An 18,928-nucleotide genomic window follows, 5' to 3' on the forward strand; every position below is an offset into this window, starting at 1 on the left:
TTTTTATGTTTTTATTGATTTTAGAGAAAGAAGGAAGAGGGAGAAATTGATGTGAGAGAAACATCAATCAGCTGCCCCCCGCAAAATCGAGCCTGCAACCCAGGCATGTGCCCTGACCAGGAATCAAACTGGTGACTCCCTGGTGTAAAGAACGACGCTCAACCAACTGAGCCACACCAGCCAGGGCAGCCTTCTTTTTCTTTAAATCCAACTTATTCTGCTGCTCTTCTTAGATCTACATGACATGTAAAGACATTCACTTCAGAGAAATAATTTTCTTGCACAAATAAGGCATCAGAGGTTACTCTGCCAGTCACCCAGAAACTACACCTATGTTCAGCTCTTGCTCTCTGAAGGGTGGTTATTAATAATTTCATCTCACCTTAGCCAGTTTGCTCAGTGGTTAGAGCGCTGGCCTGCGGCTGAAGGGTCCTGGGTTCGATTCCGGCCAAGGGCACATAACTAGGTTGCAGGCTCGATCCCTGGCAACCAATCAATGTGTTTCTTTCACATCCATGTTTCTCTTTCTCTCTCCCCCCACCCCTCCTTCCACTCTCTGAAAAGCAATGGAAAAAATATACTTCGATGAGGATTAAAAAAAAATTCTTTTTTAAATAATTTCATCTCACCCCACCAGGCGTGGCTCAGCGGTTGAGCGTCAACCTAGGATCCAGGAGTTCATGGTTCAATTCCCGGTCAGGGCACATGCCCGAGTTGCAGGCTCAATCCCGTCCCGGGCGTGCAGGAGGCATCCAATCAATGACTCTCTCATCACTGATGTTTCTCTCTCCCCCTCTCCCTTCCTCTCTCTGAAATCAATATATATTTAAGGATAATAATAATTTCACCTCTTCAAATTCCTAATATGTTACTTCATTAGGAACTAAGTCCATGAAAATGACAATATAAATTCATGCCTTATGACCCAGCAATTCTGAGTATATATCCAAAAAAACCCAAAACACTCCTATGTTCATTGCAGCATTACTTACAATAGCCAAGCTATGGAAGCAACTCAAGTGCCCATTAATAGACAAGTGGATAAAAAAGCTGTGGTATACATATACAGTGGAATATTACTCCACCATAAAAAAGACCGAAATCTTACCATTTGCAACAACACGGATGGACTTAGAGGGTATTATTATGCAAAGTGAAATAAGTCAGTGAGAGAAAGACATATACCATGTGGTATCACTTATATGTGGAATCTAAGGAACAAAATAAACTAACAAAATTCAAACAGGCTCATAGATACAGACAACAGAGAAGGGGGTGGGGGGCTGGGTGAAAAAAGGTGAAGGGATTAAGTACAAATTGGTAGTTACAAAACAGTCACAGGGACATAAAGCATAGGGAACATAATCAATAATATTGTAATAACTATGTATGGTGCCAGGTGGGTACTGGAAATATCAGGGGGAGCACTTTGTCAAGTGTATGACTAACCACTGTGCTATACAACTGAATCCAATGTAAATATTAAATGTGAACTGTAAAAAAAAATTTTTCATAAGTAACTCATTTCTACCCTATAAATTGTTCATTTTGGCAAGTATGGCTCAATTAACTTCTCTACTGTTTGACAGTCCACAAATTTCATTGCAAAAAACCTTTATGGCTATACCCTTTCTACTGTTTCTACTGTAATAATCCAACTAAATATAAAAATAGGCTTTCCATATTTCCAAGCTGACAGTCAAAAAAAAAAAAACATCAACATGGGCACTCCTAATTTAGAACTCCACAAAGTTTATCTCAAAGCCACCCACACATCTCTCCCATGCCACCACACTAAACATGAACTCCCAACATGTACAAAATATTACAAGAACCTCCTAAGTTATCACCCTGCTTCTTCTCTTGCCCTTCTCAAATTCATTCTCCACAAAAAAGTTAATCACTTTTTAAAAATATGTTAGATCACTTCCCACTGCACCTAAAAATCCATGATTTACAAAACTTTGCCATAATCTAGTCTGCCCTGCCTAACTCCTCCCAGATTCATCTCACACCATTCTCTCAAGTAGCTCAAGAGCAGCTATGATCCTCTAAGCCTGTCAAATGTGCCAAGCTCTTCTTGCAACAGGTCGTCCTCACTTGCTATTCCTTCTGCCTGGAACAGCTCTCCCTCAGACCCAGAACTTCCATAGTAAATTCCTGCTCAACCTCCAGGTACCAACCTATATGGCACTTCTTGAAGAGCACCTTCCATCTCCACCCCACATACAATTTAAATTAGGTCCTTGTGTTATCATACTTTCCCATCTGGACCTTTACCACAGTTAGTAATTACATATATTTGTTTAGCATCCAACTTTTCCATTAGCCACGTCCATGATGGGAGGAACCTGTTTATTTGTTCATCAGATCACCTCCAGTGGTTAGCACAACCGCTGGCATAATGGAGGCATTAAGTATTTGCTAAAATGAAGGAAACCTAAATTTGGTGGGAAAGCAAGCTGTCTCTTCTGGGTAAGACTCAATTAGCTCCTCAAAACCTGAATCCAAATGCTACTACCCCCACTATTTGAAATGAGGCACTTCCATCATAGCCAACTCTCTGGAATCTGAATCTCATTTCCACTCACACTAAAACAAACATCACACAGTCTCTGTGTACCTCTGAGGTATAAAATCATTCTTCCAGAACCACTATAAAGATCAACCCTTCTGCTCCCACCTTCTACTTAGCCACAGCAATCTAATCTAATCAAAATCACAGATCAGCCCTGGCTGGTGCTGCTCAGTGGCAGGACGGACATTGACCCAAACACCAAAGGGTCTCTGGTTTGATTACCAGAGGGCACTTACCTGGATTGCAGGTTTGATCCCCAGTGGGGTCAGGTGCGTTCCAGAGGCAGCCAATCGATGTATCTCTCTCACACTGATATGTGTGTGTGTGTGTGATTGTGTGTGTGTGCCTATTTCTCCCACCCTCCCTCCCACTCTCTAAAAAAAAGAATCAATGGAAAAATTTATCCTTGGGTGAGGATTTAAAAAAAAAAAAAATCACAGATCAAAAAAATTACTTGTGCATATTCCTGAGGAATATAAAGGAAAATATTGGGAAAACATACAAGGAAAATTTAAAAGGTATTTTCTTATAACAATTTCAAGGTGTATCTGGTCACCCATCACTTAGTCTTTGAGGCAAATTTAATTGCAATCTGGAAACATTCTTTTTTTCTGCTTCTAATAATGAAATTTATGGTAAAAATCTATAAAAGTTAGAGTTTAAGCCCTGGCTGGTGAGGCTGTTGGTTGGAGCATCCTCCTGTACACCAAAAAGGTTACAGGTTCGATTCTGGTCAGGGCACATACCTAGGTCTCAGGTTCGATCCCCAGTAGGGGTGTGGATGGGTGGTAACCGACCAATGTTTCTCTCACATCCATATTTTTCTCTCTCTCAAAATCAGTAAAAACATATCCTAAGGTGAGGATTTAAAAAAAAAAAAAGCATCACAAAAGTGAGGATGAAAACCACACCTCTGAACAGATGCCCATGACCAGCAACACTGAGAACCTACCAAATAATAGCTTAAAAAATTTTGTCCAAGAAAAAAACAATGGATTGAAAGGTATCTCTATGAACTCAGAGTAGTCTCTTACTCTAACCAAGGAAGGACCTGACTGAGTCACGATTTTTCTAGAACTGTGTCTATACTGGTCCCATAACCTACGATAGGTTCTGGATGCCAAAATAAGCCCGAGGCATTCATGAACAATTGTGGCTAACACCCTGGTTGGAATGTATTACTGTGAAAAGTGGGTATGTACAGAATAGCAGAAAATGACCCAATATGGTTCAATACACTGAAACGATGGGAAAAAACAAAGTGAATGCAGAAGTGTCAAGAAGGCATCGATTTTATTAAATCTTTTCCTGATATCTGTCCGTACCACCCCAAGCTTGAGATCTCTGCTCCATCCCGAGCTTGAGCCTCAGGTTCTCCGGCACCCTCGCTTCCGGGCGCCAACCCGCCCCCGCTCACGTGGGACTCCGGCCGCTCCAACGCCTAGCCGCCGGCAGACGCCAGAACCCGTTCAACTTTTATTAAGTGCCTGCTGTGTGCAAAGCTACGAATTCTGTGTTAGGCTCAGTAAGAGTCAGTACGCCCTGGGCCTGGTCTCTGCCCGCTGAGAGACGATCTCGGTCCGTTCTACATGCCAGGCATGCCTTCCCTCCAGCTCCTACTCGTGCCCTCCGCTGGTGCGAGTACCCGGTTCAAGGCCTTCGCTCAGTCGGCGGGCCACCGGGAAAAGGCCTCGCCCCTGGCGCACACCCACACGGCGGGTCGCGGCCACTAGTGACCTGGCACCCAGTGGGGGGACACTACCCACCAGGCCTTTAGCTGGGAACGGAGATGACTCCCCGTCCCGGGTTCCCCAGCCGCGAGGGTCCTGGAACAGAGCAATTGCTACCTCCCCATCCCCCAGTGCACGCGGCCGGCCTGGCCCACACTTACGGCGTGCAGCGGTCGCTGTACTCATTAGCTATGGTCTCGATGCCACCGGCGCGTGCCACAGCAACGTAGCAGCTTTGGAAGCCCAGGTCTATGCCCACCACCGACATGGCGCCGGCTACAGCTCAGGCTCGAGCCCGGGTCCGGCCGGCGAGACAGGACACGGACCCCGGCGGGACTGGCGCGCGGAGAGCGGACCGCGTAGGCCGGGGGACCGGTGCTAGCGGAGGACGTCGGGTTGTCCACGCGAGCGCCTAGGTCCTCGGAAATGGAGCGGCTGCAGAGCGCGCTGCTCAGCCCGGCTCCGGCTCAGCGGCCGCAGAGAGGGCGCCGGGTAGCGGGGGCGGAGAAGATCTCGAAAGATCTCGTTGCGACGAGAGTGAAGCCGCAGAGCGAGAACTGCGAAGGAAAGAAATGTTCTCGCGAGATCTCGGCTTAGACGCTTTTCCTTTTGAGGTCCCGCCCCAGTCACGTATCAGTAGACGTCAGGTCCAGGCGAGAGAACCTGGGAAGGTGGAAAGTGGTTGGGAGGCGGAGCCAGCCAATGGAACTTGCGCGCAGAATCCGCCGCAGCTCTTTCCACTTAAGCAAAGAACAGCGGAACACCTCCTCCTCCAAAAGAAAGGCGAGCGGGCAGGAGGCAAAGTATTGAGGAAGTGCCTTTGGCCTACTTCCGCCGTTTTCTTTATATCCAAAGCAGCTTCCGGCGGTGGGACTTTCTGCGCCCCACCTTGCGTTGGGCACCTAAAATGGGAGCGCGAACTAATCTTCAAAGTAAGAGGCCTCTCCTACTCCCTTCGGCGTAGGTTGGCCCGTAGAGGAGAAGGCAGCTGTTGGAACACGGCCCCAAATGGGTCCGTAAGTCGAGCTACGTCAGAGTCAAAAACAGCGCCCTCTTTGGCGGAGGGAAGGAATCCGCTCTCAACCCCACCGCCTTGGGTTCGTCTTGTTTTGTTTTCCTTAAGCCTCGCCGCACCGTTTTCTACACCACTCCTGTCCTTAGATCAGACTGAGAGGCCTACAGGACTTAAAACCTTTTAATCCCCAACATATTCCAAGCACCTGTCCTGAGCTGGATGCGAGGGACACAGATGATAAACGACCTAGGTCCATTCAGACCGGCCAGTACAGAGAGGATTCCATGAAGCCAATGAATCTTTCTAATACTGATGCAGACTGTCTTCCAATCACTAGCTGCTGAGCAAGCGGGAAATGGAAAGGGTACCTCTGCCAGGCTTGCTTGCCCTCCCATCTCTGTAGCTGGCAGAATATTAGCCACTCTCAAGACGTGATCCTGGGAGGATGAAACTAATGAATCTTAATTTAAGGGCCTCTCACTTGCAGGAGCATCTGGGAGAGCAGCGATTTGCTGAGAGTTAGGGCGTGTTCCAGGTGCGGAGGGGAAGGCAGCTTGCGATCAGAAAGCAGTTCTGAGTAATAAGCATGTCTGGTAAATTGCTTGATAAGATTCAAAAGAAGGAGAAACTGAATCCCCAAGTCTCCAGTTATTTGTGGTGATTTCTTGTTCTAAATATTTACTTTTGTGATTCTATTTTTTTAACGGCCCCCAACACACAAAGTTTTGGGTGTGTGTTTTTTTTAAGTTAGGTTAACCTTGACCTTCCTTCCTCCGTCTCCTATTTTTCTCCTACCTAGGGGGATATCAATAACACCAACGACAATATTGGCCTTAATTATGGCAGTCTGTCTCCCTTAGTCTGCTCTAGGTTATTAAGCACTGAGCAAACAGAGGCCAGGCCCTAGGCTGAAGAGTCTAATCCACCTAAAAGAACACTGCACCTGGCTTACAGACTCTGCCTGTGCCTTCCCTCTTGTGGGAGTCCTCCCCTGCCTTTAACTAAACTGGCAAAAAGCACACCCATATCTCTTTATGTTCCAATTTCATATCTACTTGCCTTATTTGCCTTGGCACTGCTTTCAGTTTAAAATACCATCAACCCTATCAATCTTTTTAAGGATTTGTTCTTCTCAAAATAAAACATTAACATCAGCCACAGAGAGTACTCATCCTGCTATAAATAGTTTCCTGGATCCCTCAAACTTATAGCTCAAGAGGCTATTCTGGGATATTTAAATAAATGAAGTCAGAAAGAGTTATTTAAGAATTCTGAAGAATCTTATTGCCAAGTTTCCAAGAATCACAATTGTGAAGCAATGAAGTTGCCAAAATAATGTTGGAGGCACTGTGCTTGAAGCACACTTCTTTTCATTCACCAGAGTATCTTGAGTATTTTAGAAGAAGGAAGTTGTTAAATGCGGTTCTTTGGTACAACCATTACATTTAGTTCCAAGCAATCAGGAAGGTGTTTGTTTGTTGTTTTAAAAATATAGTATTCATAGGCTACTCGCCATGAGACAAAAGGTTCTCAGCTGGGAACTCAGTCATCCTGCCAAGTGTCCTGTGAAATACTGTCCTAATACTCTGAAGCAGCTTCTGCAATTCTTCACTTCAGGAGGAAGCTAAAAACTCAGATAATAGTGTTTTCTGGTCTCCCTGATGTCATAATCAGTGGACCAGTGCCCTTAATTAAATCAGCACTCCTATTTTACATTCTAAAACTCTAATCACTCAATGATAATTACTATATCCTACCTCAGCTCTAGCTCCTACAGTAGGTGCCAGACATTGTGTTGAGTGATTTGGATATCATAATTCATTTAATCTTCATAGCAAACTCATGAGGTAGGTATTATTTTCCAATTTTATACATAAGAAAACAGAGACCTGATGAAGTTGAGGAACCTGTTCAAGGTCACACAGCTTTTAAAACTCTGACTTCAACATGGGTTTCCTATGGCTACATCATTGCTTTCTTTAAATTCATGTTACTTATAGAGGCCCATTAAATATAGGGAATAAAAGAGTAATAGAAATAATTCAACTAGAATCATTCACTATTGACATTTTGGAATACTTTCCTTCCTTTCAGTGTTTTTGTTGTATATGGTGGTTGAATTTGGTTGTGCCTTTTTTAACATTAGATTAAATCGGCCTATCCAAAACTCTATTCCTCAGAACAATGTGCCATGAAATATTAATAGGTTAATACTACCATTTTAAAGGCTCTGAGAAGTCTTGTAGAAAACCTGTTTCACTTTGTTTAATCATAAATACAAGTATAAGAAATACTAGTTAATAGAACACAATTTAGACTCCTGCTTTTTCCCCTCAAGCATTTTTCTAATCATATGCTCTTCTGATATAAAAATACCATTACAGTTCACTTCTAACCCCAAATTGGCTGAAATCCTTGGGTTCTTACTCTGTAAAACTGTCTGCTTACATAGTACCACTATGATCTCATTCTGAGGTCCTGCTCCGAAGCCCCATGATTTTTCCTTATTCAGGCTAATTACACTGATACCTATGACCTATAGCATCATATCAGTCCCAGCCCTTTTCCTCTTTATAATCTTAAAATGCTGGGTGAACTTTGCCCAGATTTCTCCAAGCCACACAAGCTGATATGGTCATGAAAATTTAACCCCCTCATCTAGGTCCCTTGATTCAAAAAATGTTCCTGGCCTGACTCACAACCTCCTTATCCATCAACTCCACCCTCTCTTCAGACACAGCCCTCTTCCACCTCCAGTAGCTTAAATGCCAACTCCACCCCAAAGTCCTGCCTGTTGGTCTGGTCTGTTAAGAGCAGAAATATGACTATGACTTGTTCAGCTCAGCTTTGCTCTGGCTTGTCCTGTTCCAAAGTATGGAGGGACTTTCAAAAACCCCCTCAAAGTCACCCCATTGCGACTCTCCTCCCCCCCTCCAGGGAGCTATCCTGCCATAGCAGCAATTGCCATCTTGTTTCTACAGATTACAAAGCTTTCTTTACCATTTTTTGTTTTAACTATCAAATTCATCAGGACTCAGTGTATCCTATGCTGGTTTCTTTTCAGCTGAAAACAACTCATTTGTTTCAGGACAGAATGCTCTTTTCTTCATGCTCTAAGACTCAAAAGACAATTATTTTAAAAGGCCCTGTGGCCTCTGATAATAATTCACTTTTCCTGATTAAAGAGGAGTCTGGAGTGTGAATATTTGTAATTTGATAAAGAAACAGTGTTACTATGAACAGTGTTACTATGAACAAGCTGATGTGGCAGTCTGCCCATACATTGCTTCCCAACCAAAGGAGGAACATTTATTTTCTTGTTGACGTAGTTAATGTTCAAATGTAATGTGAGTTAAAAATCTAAATATATCACAGATGATTACAGTTTGGCACTTGAATGCCAGCAGTATAAGCCCTAACTCAGAAGAGAATGACTAACATGTTTTCCTGGCAATGGCACAGGAATCCATCCCTAATGCAAAAGGCAGCAGCAGCAGGCCGAAACAAGAGAAGAGGTGATCTGAGCTCACTGGAAGCATCAGAGTTTCTTTTACAGACAAGACAAAGACAAGCTTGGAAAAGGTGACCAAAAGAAGTTTCCACTATGAAGATATTCTGATACAGTTATCCCTCGGTATCCAAAGGATTAGTTCCAAGGACCCCACAGATACGTAAATCATGCCATGAATACCTAAATCCCTTATATAAAACGGTGTAGTATTTGCATATAACCCATGCACATCCTCCCATATACTTTAAATCACCTGTAGATCACGTATAACACCTAGTACAATGTAAATGCTGTGTAAATAGTTGTTACACTGTATTATTTAGGGAATAATGACAAGAAACAAAAAGGCTGTACATATTCAGTACAGACTTGACCACAGTAGTCCTAACTACGTAGTACATGGCAACAACAATTTAACTTTTTCAAAAATATGTTTGATCTGGGTTAGTTGAAGCCATGGATGCAGAACCTGCGGATACAGGGGGGCAAATATACTCCACAGAGAGTAGAAATGTAGTTAATAAGTCACTTTTCAGGAGTGGGTTACTGGCCCTTTAAGAATACTATGAATATATTCTGTGCCATTTCCACGAAAGGCAAAAGTTTCATTTTGAAGAGAAAAAAAAGTGAACCTAAAGATTCCAGCTAGATAGCTGTCCTGGGTTCAGCAGCCAGTGCCAGTGAGGATATCTTTTTTTATTCCAATAGTATTAGCAGACGTTGTGAGTAGTCAGGAAGGAGTAGCACATTCATCGTTGGCATGTCTATCTTACCTCTAAGTGAGATGAAATCTAGGGGCCCAAGACGGCCCCACCTAGACTAAGATCTAGAATGTCAAAGGAGTACCAAAAATGCCTGCCTCAGGACTTCTCTCTAATGTTCTTTCTCAGGGCTTCTTCTCTAAAAAGTAAAATCCCCTTCCAAAGTTGGGGGCGCACAGTGACAATCCAGCATCTCCATGTAAATGAACAGAAAAAATAACCACATGATTGAGAGGAAGTTCATGAATGAGCTTCTCCTCCCCCGCTCCCACTCCACATGTACTTTCAGGTTCCTTAGGTGGGTGTCTTCCTCTAAGATTTTCAGTGGGGTTTCCTAAGTGCAACCCAGTTTCACTGCAACATTTGAGAGTTGCTGCTACTTGTGAAGCAAGACTGGTCACCGACCCCTTCTCTGTGAGGAGTAACTTGACCAAAGGTGTGGTTGCCAGCAAAGCCATCCTATCAGAACTGCAAGAAGGAGCACAGTATAATTAAGCAGTAATAATTATAACTGTGATCCTGGTGCTAGAAAGGATGAAGACAAACAGAAATAAAAGTCCCAAAACAAACCCAAGTATGAGAATTTAGTATATGACACACAGCATTTAAAACCAGTGGGGGAAGGGGCGATGTTGGGACATTAGCTAACCATTTTGGAAAAAATAGATCCCTACCTCAAACCATATGCAAGAATATAGTCCTAATAAATCAAATACTTAAAAGCTTACAAATTAAATTTCAAAAATAAAGCCACATAATTACCAGAAAATAAAGGTGAATATATACATATCCATATATATTTATATAAACACACACACATAGTGAACTTTTGTAAGTATAACACCAAAAGACAACAGTCAAAGCAAAGATAGAAAATGAATGCAAAAGGACCCCAAACAAAATGAAAGGCAATAAATACAAAGTTAAGAAAAATTATCCAAAATTGGGAGATAAGGCAAAAATGTTACTGCTTATTCTTTCAATATCATAATAAAACAATAGAAAATGGCCCAGACTCTGTAAAATTAGATGTTAACATATAGAAGACTGATAAATTACAAATGGTTTTTGTACAGGAGTGATGCAAATGATTTCTGTCTGGTAGAAAAGACATTCCCAAAGATTATGCTTTTATTGCACTGTAAAACAATAAAAGTTATGTATTTAACAATCTAATTTCAGCATTCTTTCTTTCACTTCCAGTCTCTTGAACTCTCCACTGAATCAGCTTTACTAACCCGCTGGTCCCCTATAGATCACTGACATGTCCTCATTATACATATTTCTATGTTTTTAACATTTTTTGTGTGTTTTTAACTTTTTATCAAATTTATTGATTTTAGAGAGAGAGGAATGGAGAGGGGGAGAGAGAGAGCAACATCAATCTGTTGTTCCCCTTATTTATACATTTATTGGTTGATTCTTGTACGTGCCCTGACGGGGATCGAACCCACAACCTTGGTGTAGTGGGAAGACGCTTTAACCAACTGAGCTACCTGGCTAGGGCTGTTTTTAACTTTTTAAAAATTAAACTTCGTCCTGAAAAAGGTAAACACAGAATTATCATATGATCCATAAATCCCACTTCTAGACATATACCTAAAGAAAATGAAAGCAAAGACTCAAATAGATGCTTGTACACCAATGCTCATAGCAGCATTATTCCCAATAGCCAAATGGTGGAAACAAGTCAAGTGTCCATCAACAGATGAGTAGATAAGCAAAATGCCGTATATACATACAATGAACTATCCATTAAAAGGATGAAATGTGCCCGGCTGGGTGTGCCTCAGCGGTTGAGCATCAGTCTAGGATCCAGGAGATTGAGGTTCGATTCCCGGTCAGGGCACATGCCCGGGTTGTGGGCTCAATCCCCAGTAGGGGACGAGCAGGAGGCAGCCGATCAATGACTCTCTCATCATTGATATTTCTCTCTCTCTCTCCCTCTCCTTTCCTCTCTCTGAAATCAATAGATGATAGATGATAGATAGATGATAGATAGATAGATAGATAGATGATAGATAGATAGATAGATAGATAGATAGATAGATAGATAGATAGATAGATAGATGATAGATAGATGATTGATAGATAGATAGATAGATAGATGATAGATAGATAGATAGATAGATAGATAGATAGATAGATAGATAGATAGATAGATAGATAGATAGAGATAGATAGATGACAGATGATAGATAGATAGATAGATAGATAGATAGATAGATAGATAGATAGATAGATAGATAGATGATAGATGATAGATAGATGATAGATAGATAGATAGATAGATAGATAGATAGATAGATAGATAGATAGATAGATAGATAGAGATAGATAGAGATAGATAGAGATAGATAGATATAGATAGATAGATAGATAGATAGATAGATAGATAGATAGATAGATAGATGATAGATAGATAGATAGATAGATAGATAGATAGATAGATAGATAGATAGATAGATAGATAGGTGATATATAGACAGATAAAGGATGAAATGTGATACCTGCTACAATACGAATAACCCTTGAAAACATTATGCTAAGTGCAACAAGTCAGACACAAAAGACAACTATTGTACGATCCATATATATGATGTACCTAGAATAAGCAAATTCAGAGAACATAGAACAGAGGTTACCCTGGGCTTGGGTAATCTAGGGGTGAATCTAGAGTCATTTTTTAATGGGTCCTAAATTTCTATTTGGGATAATGAAAAAGTTCTGGAAATGGACAATGGTGATGGCTGCACAACACTGAGAATATACTGAATGCCACTCAAATGTACCCGTAAGCCCTGGCCACTGCGGCTCGGTGGTTAGAGCATCACCCCACACACCAAGGGGTCAGGGGTTCAATTCCTGGTCAAGGGCACGTACCTACCGGCTGCAGGTTTGATCCCAGCCCCAAGGGCCACATGCAGGAGGCAACCAATCGATGTGCCTCTGTCACATCAATGTTTCTCTCTCTCTTCCCCTTCCACTCTCTCTGAAAAAGCAATGGAGAAAATATACTCAGGTGAAGATTGACACATAAAAATTTTTTTAATGTACATTTAAAATGGTTAATGTGATAAATTTGTTATGTATATTTTATACCATAATAAAAATTTATTCTTTGACAACTTGGGAAGAAATATTCTTAATATATATGGCATCAAAGAAGTAATATTATTGATATATACATACTTAGCAAAGTCAATCAGAAAAAAATACCAAAAAAGACAAAGTTCACTAAAGAATAAATACAGCATGGCCAGCATGGCTCAGTGGTTGAGCGTGTGCCTGTGAACCAGCACATCATGGTTCAAATCCCGGTCAGGGCACATGCCCAGGCTGCAGGCTCAGTCCCCAGTAGGAGTGCGCAGGAGGCAGCCGATCAATGACCTTCTCATCATTGATGTTTCTCTCTCTTTCTCTCTCCTCCCTCTCTCTGAAATCAATAAAAACATATTTTTAAAGAAAGAATAAATAAAACAAATAAACATATAATGTTCAACCTCAGTTGGAATTTTTAAAATGTTAATTAAAACAATAACAAAATTCCCTTTGTCCATACCAAAGTGGAAAAAAATAAAACAAACCGCAATACCTAGTACTAGCTAAGGTGTGAGGGACATTATGATCTGGTTCAGCCTTTCTAGAAAGCATTTTGGGGGAAAGTGTGCATACATACCCTGTGACAGTAATTCTACATCAAGAAATATATCCTTGAGCCCGGCCGGGCGTGGCTCAGAGGTTAACTGTCGACCTAGGATCCAGGCGATCAGGGTTCGATTCCCGGTCAGGGCACATGCCCGGGGTGCGGGCTGCAGCCGATCAATGATTCTCTCATCACTGATGTTTCTAGCTCACTCTCTCCCTCTCCTTTCATCTCCCTGAGATCAATAAAGATATATTAAAATATATATATATATATCTTAATATATCTTATATCTCCTTGAAAAAACAATGGGCAATAAAACAAACCGCAATACCTAGTACTAGCTAAGGTGTGAGGGACACCTTATATATAATATATAATATATATATATCTCCTTGAAAAAACAATGGGCAAGCATGCTTCCCTTGTTTATACAGGAGAGGGAGTAGAGTAGACAGCTTATGGCTCTGCAGCATTAGAACCTGGCTGGGCTTGAATACCAGTTCCACATGCATTGCCTGAGTGACTAGTTAAGTGGCTTAATAGTCTGTAAGCCTGTCTCCTCGCCTGAAAATGCAGGATGTATAGGACCTACCTCATAGGATCAATGTAAGGATTAAGTAAGACAGTTAATATAAAATGTACATTGCCTGATACACAGCAATTGCTCAAGAAATATTAGAGATGGTTGTTATTGTTGTTGCTCTAACAGGATAGTGCATGAGATTTTTCCCAGGTGTCCCAGAATTAGTGATCAGAACCCACAGGTGAAAACAAAAAAGTGCTAACTAATACACAGCCTTAAGAAAAATGCCAGTAATTGGAGCCAGCCAATTCTCCCAAGAGGGTGGACAGAAATAGCCTAGGGTTTCCAGCCTCCTTCCCACTTCAGCCACCCTCTAGGGTCTGTAAAAATGGGGAGGAGTGAAAGGGAGATGGTGGTTTGCTTTGTGGGGAGTGCAGAAAGACTTTATGATGAGAAGAGATTTCCTCCTCCCAGTAAGAGAGGGGTGGAAGCTGCAGTCCCTCCAGAGAAGACACAAGAGAAGGGAGGCGCTTGTAAAAACTAGAGAGAGATGCATGCAGGAAGGGGAAACCCGCATTCTGCATTTTAGTTGGCCATCTGCTGAGGCAGTGTGCTTGCCAATTTCCCCCTTTGACAAAGGAGGGACAAATATGAACAAAGGAGAAGGGACCTGGAGTGAGCCGGCTCTAAGAAAAACGCAAGAGAGGAAAGTAATCTCGTGTGACAGGGATTGTTTCCCTGGGATCCACTGCACAGTGGAATAGGTGGCTGGCCTTGGACTGTCTCACCAGTCCCTACCCAAGAAGGCTGCTGGCTAGGACAGGGCACCCCTGCAACAAGAGGCAGCAGTTGAGAAAGAAATGGTCAAGCTAGAGCTGGGGTCTTCCTTATCAGGGAACTGTGGAATGGGAGGCCGGGGTGGGCCCTCTAAGGACACCTTACTGGACACCTGTCACATGATGGGCATTAACACAGAAGCCCACAAGCACAGACTAGAGAAGCAGGGACAACCAACAAAGAGAGCATTACAGACACACTCAGGCAAGCATGAAACCTCTTGAGTCAAGGGCTCTATTACCTCTAGCTAAAAGTTTCTTAATATACTTCTTTCTCTGTAGACTGGATGCCTCTCAGCTCAGAGTGAACTTGCTTCAAGCCCAACCCTATGCAGGGATAAAAACTGAACACCTTTCATTCAAATCTAAAATTCCCAGGGGGTGGAGGAGGAAGAGGGCATAGGGGAGATAAATGGTGATGAAAAAAACAAAATAAAATAACAAATACAAAATTCTCAGGTAAGAGACCCTGATGGGTCCAGCATAGCTGGGAACAACAGGGTCACTAATGCCCTGTCTCAGAGGACTGTCATCATGAGCTGGAACAACAAACCAACAAATTGATGTCTCTCTCTCTAAAATCAATAAATTTAAAAAAAAAATTAAGAAAAAAAAGCCAAGTAAACTCCCACCAGGGAACTTCACTGTTGAGATGAGGCACAGGGGCACAGCATGGGCTTGGGCCTGCTGGCAGAAGCCTAAAGAGATAGCACACCAAGTTCTCAAGTGCTAAGATCTGGACTTTTCTGGTTCAAGACCTTCTCGAGGCTGGATGTACAATTCCTCCTTCTAGACCATGAGCTAACCAATAAGCTGCCAATCAATTCTTTCTTTATTTAGCCAAAGTTTTGTTTTGTGTTTCTTGCAATTGAATCCTGAATGAAAAAAGAAAACTGGTTCTATATTATTTCAAAATAAACAATATTGGCTGGGAGAAAGGGGAGATATGTAATGGAAAAAGCTCAGGGATGTGGTCCTTGAATAAATTATTTAACAAAGACATCTGAGTCTCAGTAGAGACTTCTAGTAGGGGCTTCAGTGCACTCAGACGACTGGGTAAACTTGGTTCCAAAATTCAGGGCCTGAATCTCAGTCTCTTCATTTGTAAAATGGAAATAAAGCCTACCTCCAAGGATTCTTTGGACCAAACAGAACCATCTTTTTTGTTGTTGTTGTTAATCCTCACCTGAGGATATTTTTTCCATTGATTTTTAGACAGAGTAGAAGGGAGGGGAGAGGGAAGGGAGGGAGTAAGAGAGAGAAACATTGATGTGAAAGAGACACACTGATTGGTTGCCTCCTGCACACACCCTGAGCGGGGATCAAAGCTGCAATCCAGGAGCATGCCCTTGACCTTAACCGAGAATTGAACCCTTGACCACCCAGGCTCTAACCACTGAGCCAAACCAGCCAGGCCCAAATTGAACCATCTTAATCACAAAAGGGATTTAATGAATGGAAGTTATAACCCAAAGAATGATGAAAGGAGACGATCAGGTCTAGGTAGGGTTTTCTGCTTCTCTCAGCAGATCAACTTCCTTCTCTCCTACTGCATTTAAGTTTAAATTACCAGTAAGGGAACCAGCAAACCCTGGACTCACAACCACAGAGCTTTACAATCATTTCATGAAGTTACGTCATAGCAATGTATTGCATCGAGGCACAAGGACTCTGCGAGGCCCAAGCAGCTGTATCTGAAGATAAGAGAATGTGTCACAACTTTTGAGTATTTAGTTTTCAAGCCCACTTGGAAAGTGCCAATAATTGAGGAAGTTCCCAATCCCAGGGGACTTCAGGTACCACTCTCACCCCAGAGCCCAGAGGTTGGTAGAAGAGCCATCCTTTTTTCATTCAGAGAACCAGAGACTTATTCCCACAGAGGCCCAAATGCCCTTCTGCCAGTCCTCCTGCATGGCCACCACTCTTTACAAAACAGTGGTCTTGCCTGGCTGGGCGTGGCTCAGCGGTTGAGAATTGATGTAGGATCCAGGAGACTGAGGTTCGATTCCCAGTCAGGGCACATGCCCAGGTTGTGGGCTCGATCCCCCGCAGGAGTGTGCAGGAGGCAGCCGATCAATGACAACTCTCTCATCATTGATGTTTCTCTCTCCCTCTCTCTCCCTCTCCCTTCTTCTCTCTGAAATCAATAATGATATATTTAAAACACACACACAAACACAGTGGTCTCTATTCTGAACCACTCCCTTATTTAGCAAAGTTAGTCACATTTTCTTACCCTACTGGAAGGAGAACTCTTCTTTGTTGTTGTATGCAAACGCATGTGAAGGGAGAACCCACCTTTGATTTTGCACCAGGATAAAAAAATAAATTAAATTAAATTTATGGTAGCTACCAATATTCAGAGAAAAAACTGATTCCGAATTCCAGGAAAAATGTGAGAATCATTTCTCTCTCCTCTTTTGACCCTGGTGGAGCTAGTTTTCATTAAGCTCAGTCCCAGTGTCTTGTAAAAACACCTTTACCTCTGGTGCTACAGAACATATAGGGCCCATTGCAAAGTTAAAATTCGGCACTTCCTGTTCAAGAGATATTAAGAATTTCAACATGGCAATAGCAGAGCATTAAACCAAGTGTGGGAGTTGACTAAGCACAGGGCTCTGTGTACTGCAGTTTGCCAGCCCAGAAAGTAGGCCCTGATCTGTGCTCAGGTCTCTAAACACAGGTGCTCATAAACAGGTCAGGGTCAGGGCAGGAAACAACCATCCTGACCAAACGCAATCCAGCCCAGAGAGATGCAACTCTCCCTCCTACACATGCCTTTTCCATTCATTCCTCCAAGTTCTTTGAGACATCTTACTTAACTGGAAGACACTTGGGGGAGGTTTTCCTAGAATAAAGGAATGGTCTGCTTAAAGACTAGTAGAGTGTTAATTATTGCCAGAGAGAAATTACTTGCAGTTTTCACAAGAGTTTTTAATTTTTTTCAGCTTCTACCCATTAAGGTTTACAAAACTTAGCATCTGAATTTTAGCCAGGAGCCTCTGGACAAAGTTGAGAGTGCCTCAAGCCTACAGGTTTTAGTGGGAAAGAGCTACATTGGCTTGGTCTTGCCACTGAAAAAGCAAGTTAATACTGTATTGTGTGTGTCCCCTATGTTGAACTCTCTAGAAGCTTTTAATTAATTCTGGTAGGCTTTCCAGGTGTGCAACCAAATCATCACTAGAAAATCATCATTTGCTTCCTCCTTTTGATTTGTTATGTCTCATTCTGTGTCCTGCCTTTTCACATTTGCTATAATGCAGTTTCTTTTAAAATTAGCTAACAAATAAATCATAATATTGTTTTGTGAGAAACTTGAAAACCTGAGAATAAAGCTCATTTAGGAAAGTAAATGCCTAGGAGCAATTTAAAAATTGAGGGGGAAAAAGAACTGATTAGAAGGTACTTGCTTTACCAGGTATTAAATATCCTATAATTATCCCATGGAAATTAAAACAATGACAGAAATACTAGCACAAATAGATCTTTGGAAGAAAACAGAATGTCTAAACAAACTAAATTTGTATTATGTAGTATATGAGAAAGTGGCATTTCAAATCAATAAAGAAGTGATAATTTAGTAAATGGTGTTTCAAAAACTAAAAATTAGGATTAAGAATATAATCATAATTGTAATTAAAGAATTATGATAAAATAAAATATTGTAATAATCTTTTAGAATGGTCTTCTTGGTACATAGAAGACCATTCTAAGCATGAGCCAAATCTAGGAACTCATAAAGAAAAAGACTACTAAAAATGCCTATATAACAATTTAATGTCTCTGTACAGGGTAAATGATCACAAAGTTAAAAGACAACAGACAAGATAGGAAAATATTTGTAAAATATAAAGCAAAGGTCTATATGTAAAATATTAAATGTTTCTACAAGTCAATATTAAAAAGATAATCCAGTAGAAAAATAGGAAAAGAATTTGAACAATTCATGAAAGACAGTCTTCAATGATCATATGAAAGGTACTCAACTTTGTCAATAATATGTCATATTGGCTTATTAGATAGGCAAAAGTTAAAGTTTGACCATTCTTAGGTCTGGTGAGGAAGCAGGTACAGGTACAACCTACTTAAAGGGTAATAGTTGATATCTACAAAATCAAAAGCTCACATCATTTCATCCAGCAATTCCACTTCTAGGAAGTCATCTTAGAGGCACAGTGAATGCTTGAAAATCTGTTTGTTCCATTTTTGTGGTAAATGATCTAATGGTTCAACAACAGGGTACTGGTTGGGTAAATTGTGGAATAACCATGTAATCCATATAACATAATATATAGAAAGAATGAATTAGCTCTGTACGTGCTGAT

The 18,928-nt window shown here is 41.6% G+C and overlaps 1 protein-coding gene and 1 non-coding gene across 2 annotated transcripts in view; both read right to left on the reverse strand.

Annotated features, from left to right (window-relative positions):
* HSPA4 (heat shock protein family A (Hsp70) member 4) overlaps window positions 1-4,940 on the reverse strand; it is a 42,299-nt gene extending 37,359 nt beyond the window's left edge. The window contains exon 1 of the mRNA XM_016197563.2: window positions 4,470-4,940. Within this exon, the coding sequence (XP_016053049.1) occupies window positions 4,470-4,576 (107 nt within the window). The 5' untranslated portion in view covers window positions 4,577-4,940. The remainder of the gene's footprint in view (window positions 1-4,469) is intronic.
* A 690-nt stretch (window positions 4,941-5,630) lies between these two features.
* Window positions 5,631-5,770, reverse strand: LOC148093223 (small nucleolar RNA SNORA7). Its single transcript, XR_015714463.1, has one exon. It is a non-coding gene; the product is annotated as a small nucleolar RNA SNORA7 (small nucleolar RNA).
* Between the last annotated feature and the right edge of the window lie 13,158 nt (window positions 5,771-18,928).

Source organism: Miniopterus natalensis, chromosome 4 (assembly GCF_054644295.1).
Source record: "Miniopterus natalensis isolate mMinNat1 chromosome 4, mMinNat1.hap1, whole genome shotgun sequence".
Lineage (NCBI taxonomy): Eukaryota > Metazoa > Chordata > Mammalia > Chiroptera > Miniopteridae > Miniopterus > Miniopterus natalensis.